At 35.4% G+C, this 17409-nt stretch overlaps 2 protein-coding genes across 2 annotated transcripts; one reads left to right on the plus strand and one right to left on the minus strand.

Moving 5' to 3' along the window:
• Window positions 1-1460: 1460 nt before the first annotated feature.
• On the minus strand, window positions 1461-6185 carry LOC132550017 (protein suppressor of hairy wing-like). The gene is made up of 2 exons (XM_060214015.1): window positions 6088-6185; window positions 1461-3578 (listed from the first exon to the last, which is right to left on the minus strand). The coding sequence occupies exon 2, from the start codon at window positions 3528-3530 to the stop codon at window positions 1677-1679; it is 1854 nt and encodes a 617-aa protein (XP_060069998.1). The 5' UTR covers window positions 3531-3578; window positions 6088-6185; the 3' UTR covers window positions 1461-1676.
• A 6390-nt stretch (window positions 6186-12575) lies between these two features.
• On the plus strand, window positions 12576-14781 carry LOC132550006 (uncharacterized). Its single transcript, XM_060213999.1, has 2 exons — window positions 12576-13036; window positions 13599-14781. The coding sequence occupies exons 1-2, from the start codon at window positions 12576-12578 to the stop codon at window positions 14185-14187; spliced, it is 1050 nt and encodes a 349-aa protein (XP_060069982.1). The 3' UTR covers window positions 14188-14781.
• Window positions 14782-17409: the final 2628 nt, after the last annotated feature.

A 17409-nucleotide genomic window follows, 5' to 3' on the forward strand; every position in this document is an offset into this window, starting at 1 on the left:
CAACGCTGTAACAGGTTTCAGTTACTTCTTTATAAATTCTACTTAAATGCAAGCACAGCCATTGTGATCTATATCTAACAATCTGCATTTTTCAAAATCAGACTTGTATCAAATTGTGATACACCAACACTTGTTCACATCTACAACTAAACATGCCTCTTATTCATTAAATATTCAAATATATAGTATCAGAGTTGAGTTTCACTGATTCATTTATTTTAATGTATTTTATAAAAGTCCATTTTAGAATTGTTAAATTCAACTTCAGTCCCAATAACCTGGCCATACCTTCGTTCACTCTAGCTTTGTTCTCTGTTAGTTTTCTTTTAATCGTGTTTTTATTTGAAAAATTCCTCTGAAGAATTTGAATTATTCCCAATATTGATGTTGAAAGAATGAAAATACAATTAATGTGTACTGATCCCCTGTAACAATAAATCTTAAAACTGCGGAACCATAAAAATATTAAGAAATTATTCAATTTTTGTTTTGATATAATTTCTACACATTTTCAGAATAAGTTATATTAAATCATTTGACCTGTATACATTCAGAAACCATTAAATTAACATCTAAAAATAATCAGAAAAGTCATGACCAGCTACATGAACAACATGGATGTATTAAATGTATATGTAAATTAAGGGACTTCAACTGATAGATTTCGATAACTTGAGTACACCATGGAAACCAAAATCAAAAACATTTTACATTTCTTTTCCAAATCAGGCTGGGAAGTGGACGAAATATTTCATTCCAAAATACATTTACCATTGTTGGACAAAATAGAACTGACTTATTTTGTTTTTCCCTGTTTTTCTTTTTTCCTAATAAAAATTGTAAAAATTAACATAGAAAAAAATGTAATAAGTTTAAGAAGTTGATGGCAAACAATTTTTTTCTTTTTTTCGTTTGGTCTGATAAATGATACAGGTTGATTTAGAACATTAATGCAAATTAAATGAGCATAGGAATCTATAATAAATATGTAAGAGAGAATCAAGAGATACATACAGATACAACAGTCTGGAAACATAGATATCACGTGTACTATTTCAATAACACAAAGGAATACACTACAGCTATAGAGGTTTTTCATAAATTAAAGAATATCTTATCACAAAGAGAATCACACACTTAGATATTGTTTGAGCAAATAATACTGGACATAAATAAATAATTTAAATATCTTAACACTGAACGTGATTAAATTTTAAAATAATTAACTTTGTGTGCAAGAATACAAACACAACAGACATGTAAGAAATATGAGATTTATATTATCACAAGAAGATAATACACACGATGAATACATATGCACTATTTTTAGGGAAAATAACAGGTAGGGAACTTCTTCCATATAGTTAAAGGGTTGTGTTTTAAAATTCTGTAGAGCAAAATTAATTTTACTGTATAAAATGAAAGTTTCAGTCACTTTAAAACTACTTTTAGCCATTTAGAAGTGTTCTTAACAGTATTATGTTTGTGAAATTAAGTTTACAGAAATATACTGTTAAAACTGACATTCACAATTTCTATCCAACCCGGGAATGATTATAAAGTGTTAGCTCAGATACATTTCATTATACACAGAATTTAAATTAGCAAATAAATTTTGCTTTTTTGAAAAATACTTTTATATATACTGAATTCTTATTGAACTTGAGTATTATTTTTTACCCATCCATGGTAGGTTCTAGATGCCATACTAAATGTGCTGTGAATTCAAGACGATTCCCAAGTTTCTTTAAGCATTTTCTGCAGGTGAACGGATCTGATTCGTCTGCGGAGTGGAGGGAGTTATGCAGTAAACTCATTGCATAATCCTCAAACCATATACAACAATGTTCGCATCGCATCATTTTTTTCACTTGAGTTCCTGCGGGAATTTTGTTGACGGTGCTTGGACCCGCTGAAAGTGTTGTCAAAGTGCTTCCCCAACCCGACTGAGGGGCATTCACCAATTTGGACATATTAGCACTATTTCCTGCAGCGCTGGTTATTCCAGGGCTAGAACTGACTGTTGGGATGGTAGAAATTGGAACATAGGATTTTAATTTGGCTCGTAATTTCTGCTGCATGGCTGCCTTGTAACTTGCTGGTCCAATGACCTTGAATTTCATCTTTTTGACACCAGTAGCTGATCTTGGCCCCACTCGTATTTCCTGAACATTGGGAGTAGTTCCATTATTCTGTGTTTCATTATTTGAACTCTCCTCTTCGCTGGTTTTTGATGCTGAATTTTCTTCATTTTTTTCATCAGTTTTGCCATCATCTTCTTTAGATTTTTCGTCATCATCGGATTCATCATCATCATCGTCATTATCCATGGTCTGGCATTCCTTACTTAAATCATTGGATGTTTCAGCCTCTGCAGCAGCTTCAGCATTTTCCTCCATTTCGTCTGCATCTTTTGGTTCCTGTTTGATTTTTTTCAGGTCTGATGGTAAAATAAACATATTCATATCATCGGTGATGGTAGTTGTAGACTGATAGTTGTTATCACCATCTCCGTTATTTGTTTCATTTGTCTCCCTTCCTTCAAAAGTTTCCATTTCTTTCTTCAATGTATTTGATCCTCCATATGCCATTTCCATCTCATTCTGCACAGCATTTGAAATGGCATCTTTGATGATGCTTTCCATAGCAATGTCTTCGCTGAGTTGGAAATCGGCAGGCAGACCATTTGATTTATTCACTTTGGCTGGGACATGGCTTACTACATTGTTACGAGGCACTGAATCACGTTTTCCAGAGACGTCTTCTGGAACCTGTGGTTGGGGACCTAAACTGAATTTTGCAAGGCCTGTGACAGGATTTTCATCATCCTCTGGTATACTTGGTTCTTTTTTTATGATAACACCATTTTCTGTGACTTCTGTTGTGGGAGGGTATAACGACAGATGGCTTTCCTTGTGGGTATGGAGTTGCGTTATCAAATCGAAAGCCTCGCCACAACGATGACATGTAAACACTGTTGACACCCCATGAATCTGCTGCAAATGAGAATGCAAGGTCTGGCGACGTAAAAATTTCATGTCACAAAGACGACAAACATTTCTCTGTTTCTGCGGCATATGAACTTTTAAATGTTGTTTGACATGGTCAGAGCGCGTAAATCTACGACCACATATATTGCAAGCATACGGACGTTCTCCACTGTGAACTCTCACATGACGTTGTAATTTTGATGGTGTCGAGTAAGTTTTTCCGCAAACATAGCACGAATGTGAGGATGACTTGCCCCTGGAGTGTGTTGCTATGTGGTTTTGCATTTCGACAGGTGTATCAAATTGCCTTGCACAAAATCGGCACATAAACTTTGTGACTACCTGAACCGTATATTTGTCCTTATTAGCTGGAGTGGGCGTTGCAGTAATCATTGACTTTTCTACACTGGACCTTGTCCACACACCGGACCGTGTAGAAACAGGTGGTGTTGATGCCTCCCCATTCATTGACGAATCCAGACCATTGACCTCTTTCCTTGGTTGAAGGTCAAGGTTGCTCTCTGTGGCCTCTCCATTCATTGGTTGGTGCAAATATTAAGCTCTCTGGCTGTTAATTTAAGTTTTCATCTGAAAAAAACACAGAAATGAAATGTCTATTACTGTTTGAACACATAAAAAAACATTTTCCTTATTAAGTGAAATTAAGCAGAGATTCCCCCTCACTGAGAAGACCTTGAAAGCTTATGTAGCCTGCAACAAACCCAGGAAGCCGTTGATAATCCTTATTACTCATTTGATTGGCTTTAATATTTCAGGACAATGCATTAGCACTGTAATATGGGTGGGCTTATTACCAAACTTTATTGCCATTTAAATGGAGAAATGCCTTATAACAGAACGTAATCCATGAACAAGAGGCCCAGAGGGCATGTACTGCTCACCTGGATATTTTAGTCAATAATGTTAAACTTTACATTTCTTTAGAAGAAAAATATTTCCCCTGATGAGAATCAACCCACAGATACAGCTTCAGTGGGGGTCACAACTGCTTCAGATAACCATAGATTCAAATGAATTGTTGATGGTACAAAGCAATGATATGAAAATAAACTAAATCTACTTGGGGGGTTAGATTTCCCCCATTGGGTCCCACCCATCTAGCCCAAGGGGCCTTAAACCCACACTTTATACAACACTTTGGGCCAGGTGAGCTAAAAAAAACCACCACTTTAGAGCTTTCCTGTGTGTTGTCTATACATCATTCTGGATTAATAATTGATGAAGCGAACAGTATGAATTAAGTCATTACTTGTTGAACATATTTCAATATTTGTCTTCTGATTCACTTTTAGTATATTCAATACAGTTATCACCACCTGTTTGTCGTGAATATTTTTTATATATTTTATTAAATTGTCTAAAACAAGCAAAACAAGCTAATATATTACAATATTTTTGTTTATTGAAGTGCTTCAATCAAACTCCCTATAAAACAGCATTTTGTTCTGATAAGTTATTGTATCATTAAATATTTTTGTCCAACGGAAACAAACCAAAGGGTGTGTATTGTGATGTATATCTAATTGGAGCTAACATATTGTAACCCTGATAATGTACATGTGTAATCATTTCATCTCAACGAATGTCAAGTACGGTTTTATTTGTGATTTCAGAAATATGACTAAAAAGATGATTCACTTAAACAAGTCTCTGGCAAAGCCAAGTAAATTAAAACATTAACTGTCACTCTGGATGAAGAAGAGGAATGGTTTCGACCTCCACATACCAGGTAGGTCTTGTGTCTGACTGCAGGTTTCACCTGTCAGTCACCTGGAATCTCTTACCTTTCCGGATCAGGATGGATGTATTTGCTTTGGATAATCACATTCAAAATTCACCTTAAATGATATAGTATGGGACTTTAAAACTGGAGCAGCAGTTCTCAGCAACATCATCCAAAAAATGGATAATCAGAATATTTTAATCTGTAATGTCATTGATGATTATCTTATTCAAAATCTTCAGTTATCAATCGATGAAAAAACGAAAAAATAAAATTAGATTTGGTATATCAGTGTGTGGAAATGTTTTCTTAATTTTTTTCCAAACTACAAGTAACACATCTACAAATTGTGATTTTACAAATCCATAGAACAAATCGAAGTTTTATCTGCATGTTTTTAAAAATTGTTTTTAATTATTTTCAGGGTACAACATGAAAATATCCTAAATTTTACAACAAAATTATATCCTATCAATTGAATTCAATAATTGTTAAAATCATCATTAAAAATCCAAATCCTATTTGCGATGAGGATTTGCGATGAGATAACATATCACTGATTAATTTTATTAATAGATTAATGAAATAATCCTTTACCTTCATGTAAAAAATACATTGTTTTATTTGTGTTTATTTCTATTTTTCACTCTTGTTTCCCCTTTGTGACCCTCTCCTGGACTTTACACAACAATAGGCTTTAAATAGCGACACTGTGTATTGGGGGATTTCTAGCTCGTTACCTCGGCAAATGCAACAGACCCGAGCCGGAAATATAATATCATTTACCTACAGATTGCTATGAAAGATACCACGTGTTTCGTCTAATTTGGATTATTTTTGGTAAAAGCAAGCATATTATTCATTTCAAAGTCCAACCTATTTTCGATATAACTGAGATATAGATCCAATACACATACATGATATGTACACATATACGTACATTACCGGTGACCTCACTTTGCCCTAGGGGCCAAATACACAGCGCCATCTATCGTGGGTCACGGAAATAATTTATGCGCTATGTTTAGCCCTGTAATGACCGTAACATGCTGCCCTTTTTATTCTAGACCACAATAAAACTTTGAGCAAAAAACCGATCAAACATACGTTTAAAGACAAGGTTGATATATATTTGATATAAATCAGCTGTTTGATATTACATGTGTCAGTCAGAAACCGTCAAAATGAAAGCGAACCACAGCCCCTAGTAGACTTGTGTATTGTGTCTGACAGCGCCGTGTCATGGCGGCGAGAAGGGACCCGACCCTTTCTCAACAATTACTCACGTTTTCTATCTAAACAGGAGATTTTTAAAACTAAATGTTCGTGTAAATATCAACAATATATACTCACAATGACGGAGAGGCCGTTTCAGGGGTGAATCCAAACCCGGTGTGAACAAGGACCCTGATTTACCTACAGTAGCCACAGGTCCCTGCCTGTTCGCGAGCCAGCTAGTAAACCTGCGAACAGTGCTCGCTACCAACTAGGGATTAATAAGGGAGAGCAGTCAGCTCGCTCAGCTGGGATCTGATTCCAGGATGAGGTCATGTAGGGGGAAAAGGTAGCGGGATACTTTAGGGGCTAAACAGAATTAACCTAAGTTAACTTAGTAAAAATTCACTTCCAGGCGATGCACATTACTACACAAATAACAGCATAATCGTATTTATAAAAATATTCAGATATAAATATTTCATTTCCAATTTATGTATCTACCACTGAATGTACCGGATGGGCAAGGTAATTGGTTTGCATTTTCTTAAATAGCAATATACAAATAGGACTCGAAGTCTTTTTTTTAAATTTTAATAAACAATAATTTTTATATTTTAAATTTAACACGTGACAATTAGTATAAATGATAATAATAAAAATTATACCTATAGGAAATGTAAAGGATTTCGTCAAAGTGATACAATTTTGATGCATCTTTATTATTGGGAAAATATTCGTGAATACGTAAACCACGTCCACATACGTTTCCATAGCTCATCCTCCCCCTCTCTGTCTCTGTATACACGTCACATGTAGGTTTATGACCAACATATGATAACCAAACCCTACCGCAACCGTGCTTATGATTTTAAAAAATTGTAGTATTCATTTCCGTACTTATAGTATGTCCTTTACTCGTAGGTACACACACCGATTCACATTCACGCTCACATTCCAAGCTTTATATAATATACACGTGCATACCCCATTCACATACACAGAAATGCACGTGTGTGCATAGCGTTCTGTCTAGGCCTATTTCCATCAACATATACTTGAACTTGATTTAAAACAAAGTTTTAAATTGTGGATATGCATGTTGATCAGACATAACGCACGTGTACCCAAAGCACATGCAACGATATTAATTTACTAATAATATAAATAGTATTATATCGGCACACACCTTCTTAACACAGAAACTCTCTCAAATGTATATATATCTCATGCACTCCATGCTCTCATTACACCTCCACACGTGCTCCCAAAAGCGCTCACTTTCTCTGTCCATTGCATACCATAAATCTAGATCTCTCGCAAATATTCCCCCACCTATCGTTTGGACATTGTCCAGCTGGCGTGTGTCCGATAAACCCAGGTCACGTGGTATACAAAATCTGACGTAAGGGTACCTATACTGACCTGTGTGTACTGGCCCTCTGATACGGTCTGCAGAGATTTTTTTTGTGACAGTTAAAACAGCTAAATACACACACCGTGGAAAAGTAGCGATGCACAGGCCCCTCCCCCGTTTAATTTCTTTATTTTGTTTTGTGTCCAAGTGGTATTCTTGTCCCCTTTCATATATTTTTGTTTTATTTAATTTAATTTGCATTTTTTTATTTCTCGTTTTCTCCATTTCCTTTTATTGTTTTTTCTTCAGTCTTTAATTCTTTTAAGAAAGAGCTCTTTTAATATCGCAATATTTCAATATTTCAGTGAAAGGAAAAGGACGTATCTATCACTATCTATTTTCTACTGTTCAATTTCTAAAACATTATGTAAGCGTCTAAAGCAACATATGACTGAAGTACAAGTCGTCACTGGAAACACGAGAGCACAACAAACGGATGAAATATTCACCCGTCTGACCCGATCCCATAATTGTGTTTTTGATTTAGTTATTTTGTTTTGTTATTGTTTGTTTAATATGTATATGAAAATTATCTAGTACCAGTGTCCTGTCTTGATATGTATTAATATGTAAATGTATAAATTAATTTTCTGAAATTGAATCCATACCATCATTGCTAACATTTAGTTAAAAACTTCGGACCATAGAAAGAGTGAAAGTTGAGACCACTGAAGAAACTTGCATAAACACTTTACCCGAAAGATTGCCCCCAAAAGGTTGTCCCAAAACGAGTGAAATTAGATCATTTTCACAAATAAGACTGATTTTACCATTGTTAGTCCCCACAAGTACAACCATGCCGAAAATTAGGCCAACAATACATGTACTTTATTTGAATGAAGTGTCGACCCCTACCCCCCTCCCCGCCTTCCACCCCGACCCCCCCCTCCCAGCAAGCAAATAGTAAAAAAAAAAATTCATGTTGAATATGTACTGTAAATGATAGACACCACAATAACATATAAAAAAAATAAGGCCGTAAGATCTTATCTAATGAACCACAGGCCACTGTGGAAACTTGTACCAATGATTTAATCTAAAAGTTTCCAACAGGTCAAAAGTTTGAAATGCTGTCTACATAGAAGTGGTGGATCCCACTGAAAATCAAAACCGATTCTAAGTTACAAAGGCCACCACGCTTTTTTGACCGCATGATGAATGTAGATGTTGGGTCATTCTGCAACAACCGTATTTATATCAGTGTTATGGTGGGTGTTTTTATCACATTGTGACCTTGTCACTTCGATTTTGTCGCATTTTCGCTTCGATTTTGTCGCATTGTAGCGTTGGCGCTTATGTTTTGTCGCATTGACGCTTCGATATTGTCGCTTAGGTTTTGTCGTATTATCACGTTACGAAACTTTACGGTAGGCTATAATAAAACAATGGTGATGGGAAATAGACCTAAATGTGAATACCTAACTCCGAATATTCACGGGGCCACCCGTCTACAATTTTCTGATATTTTTTTTAACAAATGAGGACTTAATTTAGACACCGTGAATTAGGATACCCTAAGGTACACAAAGATGAACTAACGACAGATGCGTTAGCCAATTAGCGGAGGTTATTTGGGATGTTTTGTTCGATTTCGAACTCTTCTGGCTAACTCATCCCACAAGTATTCCATTGGGACATATCAGGGTTATATGGAGGCCAATCTATACAGAAAATCCCTACAAAATCTTGCGACGTGTGGTTTAGCGTTATCATGCTGAAATGTCAAATAGTGCCTTATAACAAAGGGCCCAATATGAGGCCTCAGAATCTCATCTCGATAGTGTACAACCGTTAGATTCGCTCTAATGACCACTAATGTTGTCCATGGGAAATCCTTCCTAAAACCATAAGTGATTCACCACCGAATCTGTCGTGCTCCATAAGTTTCTGCAAGAAGCTCACCTCAAAGACGGCACCCACGTCGATATTTATCCGTGAAGTGCATGGACCTCCAATGTCTCGAAGGGGACGTCTGTGCACCTTGTGCCGTCACCCATCGCAAACGGCGTGCTCAACGTTGAGGTGTCAGTAGTGAAACAAGGCCTCTCGCAGTCTATTTCTCACAGTTGCTGAGTGGGTCGGATGGTTTCCGTTACCAACGGTATTTCGCGCCGTTTCGGACGTCATTGATATCTTGTCACGCAAGTGGGTAAGGCTAATGTACTGATCTTGACGTCGCGATGTTACACGTGGATGTCCGGGTCTCGGATTTATAGTCGGTTTGTGAACTCCGAAGTGAGTAACTACCTGCTGTTGAGTATTACCTCCTATGAGCATTGCGACAGACCGTCCTCTACTAAGGTAGGATAGCCGTGGCATATTTGTAAAAACAATTCTTGATTGCAAACATAAAGACGGTCACGTGTCTTGGTGATAGGCAGAAACCGACACTAGTTTGAATGGAAAAGAACGCATGCATTTGTACAGTCACGGTACATTGGTAATTTAAACACACCGGATGTGGATGAGTTTTTTGTCACGGTTGACAGATTTTAAACATTTATTGAGGGATTAGGTAAGGTGTCCTAATATTCCTCTTACTTTTTACACAGCTATGTACACTATATCTTAAAAAAGAGATATTTTACAATTAAAAAATCGCGCTTCTTTCCACTTTCAGTATAGAGCAACACAGAAATGGTTTATGATCGTCTCCATGGAGACCACCTTACCTGACCGATGTTCCGTTCAGCTCTGAAATGAATTAAGTTGTCCATTTTTATAAATGACACAATATTATATATCCTTTCACCGTCATTCACTTCGCTAACAGATGCAATATATTCCTTGATATGTTTTACAAAAACTGAATTTTTCGAGTTCTGTAATAAAAATAACATTCTGTGGACGACAAAAACAATTAGGGAGAAAATGTTGGTTGGAGGTCGTAAACACGCTCTCTTCCGGTAAATTACGGTATACCGGAAACATTCCGTTGACCACTTTCCCATTCGTGTCTCACGCGCATTCCTAATCATTTAGGTTAGTAACTTTAGGAACGGAGATAACGTCACCTTCTGGCTGGATTAGAATTCCAATTCTCGAAATCAATTACATCGAAACATATCTTAAAAGTTGTATTTTCCACAAATTGATAGACATAAAAATAGAAAAAGAAACTACCATGATTATAATCCGAACTTAAATAAAATAGAACAAAATATGAACAAAAAGATTTACTCGGAGACTCCAGAAAAAGTACAGAGAGAATAAGACCAGGTCTTCCGGAAGAGTAAGCGTCTTCTGCTTCATTGACGACACCCCTCATGTAAACATTGGTGACTCCAATAAATAATGTCACACTTTCAAACAATAAGGGGGTATGCGACATCGGAATCAACAGGCAAACAAACTATCTAACATCATACACGTCCAGTTACAAAACGTCCCACATCTACGGTCTGTCGAGGAATTTGAACATAAGAAGTAAAGAGTTATTTCCCTTCTGTCCATTCTCAATGTGATTTTTAATCTGCATTTTCTTAAGTATGACAAACATTTATCTGATGTTTTTTTACAAACGATGAAAATAATAGTTATAGTTACAATTATATTTTTTCTCATTTGTCGTTACATATTCCGTACAAGTAAAAATACACACTGATTTTATCAATATACGGACTGTAACAGAATTCAGGCTGTCTTAAGTTGGAATGACTGAACTGTTTATTGACACGTGTTGCTAAGATACATTTCAATTTCAACAGTATTTTATTAACATTCCATATGTTAAACGGATTGGACAACAGGCTGAGCCTATATTAGTCCTTTCCAGAATTAATACATAAATACATTACATTTATCTGCAAGCAAATCTAGTGAGTAAAATATTGTATATATTAAATTAGGATATAACAGGTAAAGGGAGGTAACTCCAATTTATTGTGGAAAGTCCATGTGTATAAACACCTCGACCATCCACCCAAGGATATGCATAATAACTTATCAACAATTCTGCATTTTCTATGTTGATAGGTAATATCATGGTTAAGTTTGAGAGGTGGTGGATCTTTGTTAGAATAAATTGACATTTTGTGACATAATAAGTTCATATATTTTATTTTCTGTATTGGCTGATAAGTATTTAGATAAACACTTCTTGATTTTATTGGCTATCAGTTATAACGCGATTTGTTATATCTTTCCTAGAAAAGATATTGAAAAGATTTAACAAAAGAACACAAAAACCATTAGAATAGCCCAATAAGAATGCATATATACAGGATATTTGTTTGAAAGGGGGCATGATTGCTCAGTTGATTAGATTGTCGGCCTATGTAACTTACGATGAAGATCCAAGGTGCGAGGTTCGTTCCTCCCTACCGCTGTTGGTTTATGTTTCTTAGGAAGCTGATAAACGGGCCATTCATTTTTCAGGTGGTCGTGTCCTTGGGCAAGAAACTTAACACTTATTGCTCTGAATGACAAACGACGCGCCTTCCGTATAGTATTCAGTGGGGTAGCCATTTGCTACTACAGGGAGGTATACATCGCCTCAAAATGACTCTGGTAATGGAGCCATAAAGTCTGCAAACCAGCTAAATTGTTTCAGAAATAATTAACGAGTTTTAAAACCCAGTTGTGTTTTGTGAACTTTGATAAAGTAGTAGCAATTCCGTCAGTAAAATTCACTTTAAATAACTGAGCATATATTGGATATTTGTGCGTTAAGACATTTAGATTTAAAACAATAAATGTTGAACTTGAAATCTATCTATGTACGTACTTTGTAACTCATGTTTATCTAAAAATTATTTTAAACATTTTATCAAAGTGTATTTTGATCAGTGAATCATTAAAAATTAAACCACATAGTTTCTTGTATATATTCTATTTATAAATACACATACCTTGGGAAAACCTATTTTCAAGGTCACTCACTAGACATGTAAACAAATGAATCGGTTCAATACGAGGCACTATTGGATAGGGGGACAGATTGAAACGAATCCATGGTCAATCATGGATTACATTTATATCTAGATAACCTAGGAAGTGTAATGTAGTTTTTCTTACATTTAGGTCGAGATGCTGTGTTCTGTTTATTCACATTCGTGTTACACAAGAGAGGAAGTTTAGAAATCCGGCCACGAGCTTCCTGATAGACTGACGCATTCTTCCTATGTCTATTTTTAGAGACCCGTACAAGTGCGCTCCGGCAGACGATAAACTCCAAGAAGAAAATTGCTGCATTGATAGATAGAGGAGGATGCATGCTCCTCCTGAAAAGGTCCGTAGAGTATGTAAGCCATGTTTAAAGAGAAACCAAAGTTTCTCAAAATTTGAAGAGTACGGAGTAAACATCGGAAGAGCGGAATTTGTCTGCATAAAACTTCGTAAAACAAATTCAGAAAAATCTCCTGAAAATACAAAATCAGAAATCGCGGAATATAGGGACCTAGCGGATAAAATCCAAGACAAAGTGTATAACTGTGAACACTCTGCACCAAACGATGGATGCCTCAGAGACTGCAAAGAATTCATCAGTTACAAACTCCAACCAATCCATTATGGCCTCAGATTCGCTATCTATGAGGGTCAGGCCGATACTATGCGGACATGTGGACATCAGACCGAGGAGTTATACAAACACCCAATTTATCAATGTCTCAAAGTGCTTGCTCCACATACCCCTTTTCCTTCCATAGCCATGATGATATACAGATTCAGGTATGTACATTGTATAGCACGTCTGTTTATTATAGTGTCATTGTCCAGGCTTCAGATATAAACTCTTCTTAAGATGTTTTTGCAATTTTTTATCTCCGACTTTTGAAGACATTTTTTACCCTTACATAAGATTAATATATCTTTTATAATTAAAACACAAATAATTTGAAATTTCAATATTTCAAATACAAAATTATTATGTATATAGATCTACTTAAACATTTATTGTCTCATTGCTAGATTTGAAGACATTTTTTACCCTTACATAAGATTAATATATCTTTTATAATTAAAACACAAATAATTTGAAATTTCAATATTTCAAAAACCAACAGAAAGGTGTTGTCGCAAGGAATACACATGTTAAATATAAAATACCTACCTCATACGATACAATCGTTATGGCAAGGTTAAAATTGACAACAGACAAACAAACAGACAACACTAACACAATATGCAACCGATCCAGGTGAATGATAGACGACTTTTCGACAAATGGACCCTGAGTTTGAAGTTGTAAGAACCTATACATCGAAATGAAATGTTATTTATATCTTTACAGGTATGCAGCAGCACTGACCGTTTCCGGATTTACAGAGGACGCTAAGAAAGAAGCTGACATAGGAAAGAAGAAACTACAAAGCTTCTTAAATGACACAAGTATGGCTCGAATTAACGCAAGTTGTTTGTACGGATATGTCAATGTTCAGTTAGCACGACTTGAAAGAAACCCAACAAAAGAACAGGTTGATTACATACTGGAATGGATTAACAAAGGATTAGAACAAGTGAAAGAAATTCCTAACGGGCTCGTTAGCAATTTATGGGCGAGAATGTTTCTAGTGAAGAAATCGTTTCTTCTGTTGCGGATAGGCTTATCAGGTGAAGATATCTATGATGAAGATAATGAAGTTATCAGCTGTGAAGACAGGGAAGCAGCTAGTCAATGTTTGAAAGAAGCTGATGAACACTGGACAAATACGGATAAAAGAAGAATCATGCTGTACAAGAGGGCAGAAGCAAAAATTCGGTGGCTTGGTGGAGACAAAAAGGCGGCTCTCATCCGTCTTCAAGAAGCAATCGAACTTGCAACACATTTCAAGCGCGAAGAGAAAAACTTTCAGCAAATTCATCAGAAATGGGCTTCATAATGTTTCAAAATATGAATTGAGATGGTGGTTTAAACAGAATGTGAATGGGAAGTGTGCAATTCTATTCTGCGATAATTATATTTATTAACACAGCGTGTGTGCTTCAGGTTTAAAACCGCGGAGGGACTCATAAAAGGTTTTAACACGTTGATTGATTTTCCTTTATGTACGTACTACTGATCTATTGCAGTATGTTATTTTTATACCTTGAACCAGACTCTTTTTTAAAGACCATGTGCATATGTAATTACGATATTATTTATCTGTGTATTTTTGACTATATTCAGTTCACGTAAATTATTTTCTTTGTGTACATATCTCGTTTAATTTTATGCATTGTGTATATATTGTATATATAGACGAAAGTCATAAATCGGAAATATAAGTAACTATTTTTATCAATCCATTCACCGTGGTGATGCAATCATGGACTATAAAACTTCCATTATCGATTTAACTCCTTATGAACATGTTCATACGGAGTCAAATTGAATATTGCACTGTGATTACACTACTTTAGATTTTGTAAATGGTTTAACGAAGTATGACTTTCAAACATTCATGTTTACGATACAGAATGCATTCAATGCCTATCAGATGTTGAAATGGTTTTCATATCATTTTCATTTCCACATTTGTTGATATTTTTATATGTTAAATCATTAATAAAACATGACAAAAATCTGCACTAGTTGTAGTTTCTTTTTCAGTATAGTACACTGAGCACACTTGTGGTTTGTGCTAGGTGTGATGTCATTGTATATAACCTGTCGCCTGCTTCGTAAGTGTAAATCACTCGTTGAATTCAGCAGTCTGGTTAACTAGCTGGAAGTCACATGTATACATTGGACTACAGTATGAAGTCTAATACAACATTAAAACTTTCAAGTAAAGTTAAATAGGAAGGAAAAACTTGTGGAACACTATGACGATCGGAAAAAAATACTCGCTACTCGTTATTATTAGATATTACAGCAATCTTTCACGAGAAACAGAAACATACAAGTACATCAACCGAAAGGATCATTTTAGATACTGGCTATCATAACTGAGTAAGAGATATTTGGCAGTAATTGAAAATGAGGGTGGATATTTAATGATAATTGTCAGAGAAATGATCAAAAGTGGTGCGTTTGTAGTGTTTCCCATCATGAACCGGAGACATTCTGAAGCGGGGTTTCCTTCTAGTAACCTCTGGCCACCTCACTGAACAGGATGCAGGAGGTGCAACGCACGTCAGAACTAACCAGTCTTGTACAAAGACTCCACCACAATAACACAAACCGGTCCAACGCACATCAGAACTGACCAGTCTTGTACAAAAACTCCACCACAATAACACAGACCGGTCCGTTTTTTATGTTCCGAAGAAAAACAAACTACGACTTGTGTCGAACTAACCAAGATTAATGATGGTGTAGGCATTTTTTTCTTTTTATATAAAAGACCTTCTATGAATGGCTTTCGCTGATTGAATTCAACAAATATGATTTACAATTTAATTGAAAGAAATATTTCATATCATTAAATAGTAATAACTTAAAAATCAGCTTAGCTAAACATGGAACTAAAATGACATTACTCGTACTCAATCTAAAATACGCGAAAATCGTGACAATTTAATTTTATTATATATTGTACATTATCTTAATCCCCAAATAAGGAAGTTGTACTGATAGGCAGCTGGTAACTTGATCGTATTAGCAAATGAACTGATCACGTGATATTAACAGATGGATCACAATGTATTGTTTACACATTCTTCTTTGATTCTTTGTGACAAACATAAAGTAAAGTATCATGTTTGATCTTCATGACTCCTGTATGCTTCAGTGTGTTTTATGTTATTTTTGTTGATATTGATGACACTGACGCACGTATTGCATTGTTTGAGATACCAGAATGTACTTTGTGCATTTACCTCTGGCTTAGTCGGTAGATAATAACATACGTCATTGTTAAAGGGAGCTGCACAATATCGTTTTGATTGTAATTAAACATCGCATTCATATATCAATTTATCTAGTAATTTTAACGTAAGAACTTAAAACAATTAAGGTAGGATTTTGTCTTGAATACGATTTTTCATTCTTAGTAACATGATAGCGTGAACTTGTATCTGTATTTGTATTATCATAATGTAGCCTGTTCATATATTTTATTTTCTGTATTGGCTGATAAGTATTTAGATAAACACTTCTTGATTTTATTGGCTATCAGTTATAACGCGATTTGTTATATCTTTCCTAGAAAAGATCTTGAAAAGATTTAACAAAAGAACACAAAAACCATTAGAATAGCCCAATAAGAATGCATATATACAGGATATTTGTTTGAAAGGGGGCATGATTGCTCAGTTGATTAGATTGTCGGCCTATGTAACTTACGATGAAGATCCAAGGTGCGAGGTTCGTTCCTCCCTACCGCTGTTGGTTTATGTTTCTTAGGAAGCTGATAAACGGGCCATTCATTTTTCAGGTGGTCGTGTCCTTGGGCAAGACACTTAACACTTATTGCTCTGAATGACAAACGACGCGCCTTCCGTATAGTATTCAGTGGGGTAGCCATTTGCTACTACAGGGAGGTATACATCGCCTCAAAATGACTCTGGTAATGGAGCCATAAAGTCTGCAAACCAGCTAAACTGTTTCAGAAATAATTAACGAGTTTTAAAACCCAGTTGTGTTTTGTGAACTTTGATAAAGTAGTAGCAATTCCGTCAGTAAAATTCACTTTAAATAACTGAGCATATATTGGATATTTGTGCGTTAAGACATTTAGATTTAAAACAATAAATGTTGAACTTGAAATCTATCTATGTACGTACTTTGTAACTCATGTTTATCTAAAAATTATTTTAAACATTTTATCAAAGTGCATTTTGATCAGTGAATCATTAAAAATTAAACCACATAGTTTCTTGTATATATTCTATTTATAAATACACATACCTTGGGAAAACCTATTTTCAAGGTCACTCACTAGACATGTAAACAAATGAGTTCCATTATTGTCAAGTTGACATCTGTATTCTTATCCTGAAAACAAATGATCGATCGAAACGCGTTTTAGGATTTTCCTTTCTAAAGAATGAGGTTTTTCAGAAAAAGAAATTAGATATTGATATTCTGAAAAATCTCTATCTATATTTCGAAATTTGATATTTACCAATTTTGCATTATTCATTCACTAAGCTAACGATGCTTTAGTCAAGACACACGC

This window comes from Ylistrum balloti, unplaced genomic scaffold (assembly GCF_031769215.1).
Source record: "Ylistrum balloti isolate Yb309-2 unplaced genomic scaffold, AGI_CSIRO_Ybal_v1 Utg370100, whole genome shotgun sequence".
Classification (NCBI taxonomy): Eukaryota; Metazoa; Mollusca; class Bivalvia; order Pectinida; family Pectinidae; genus Ylistrum; species Ylistrum balloti.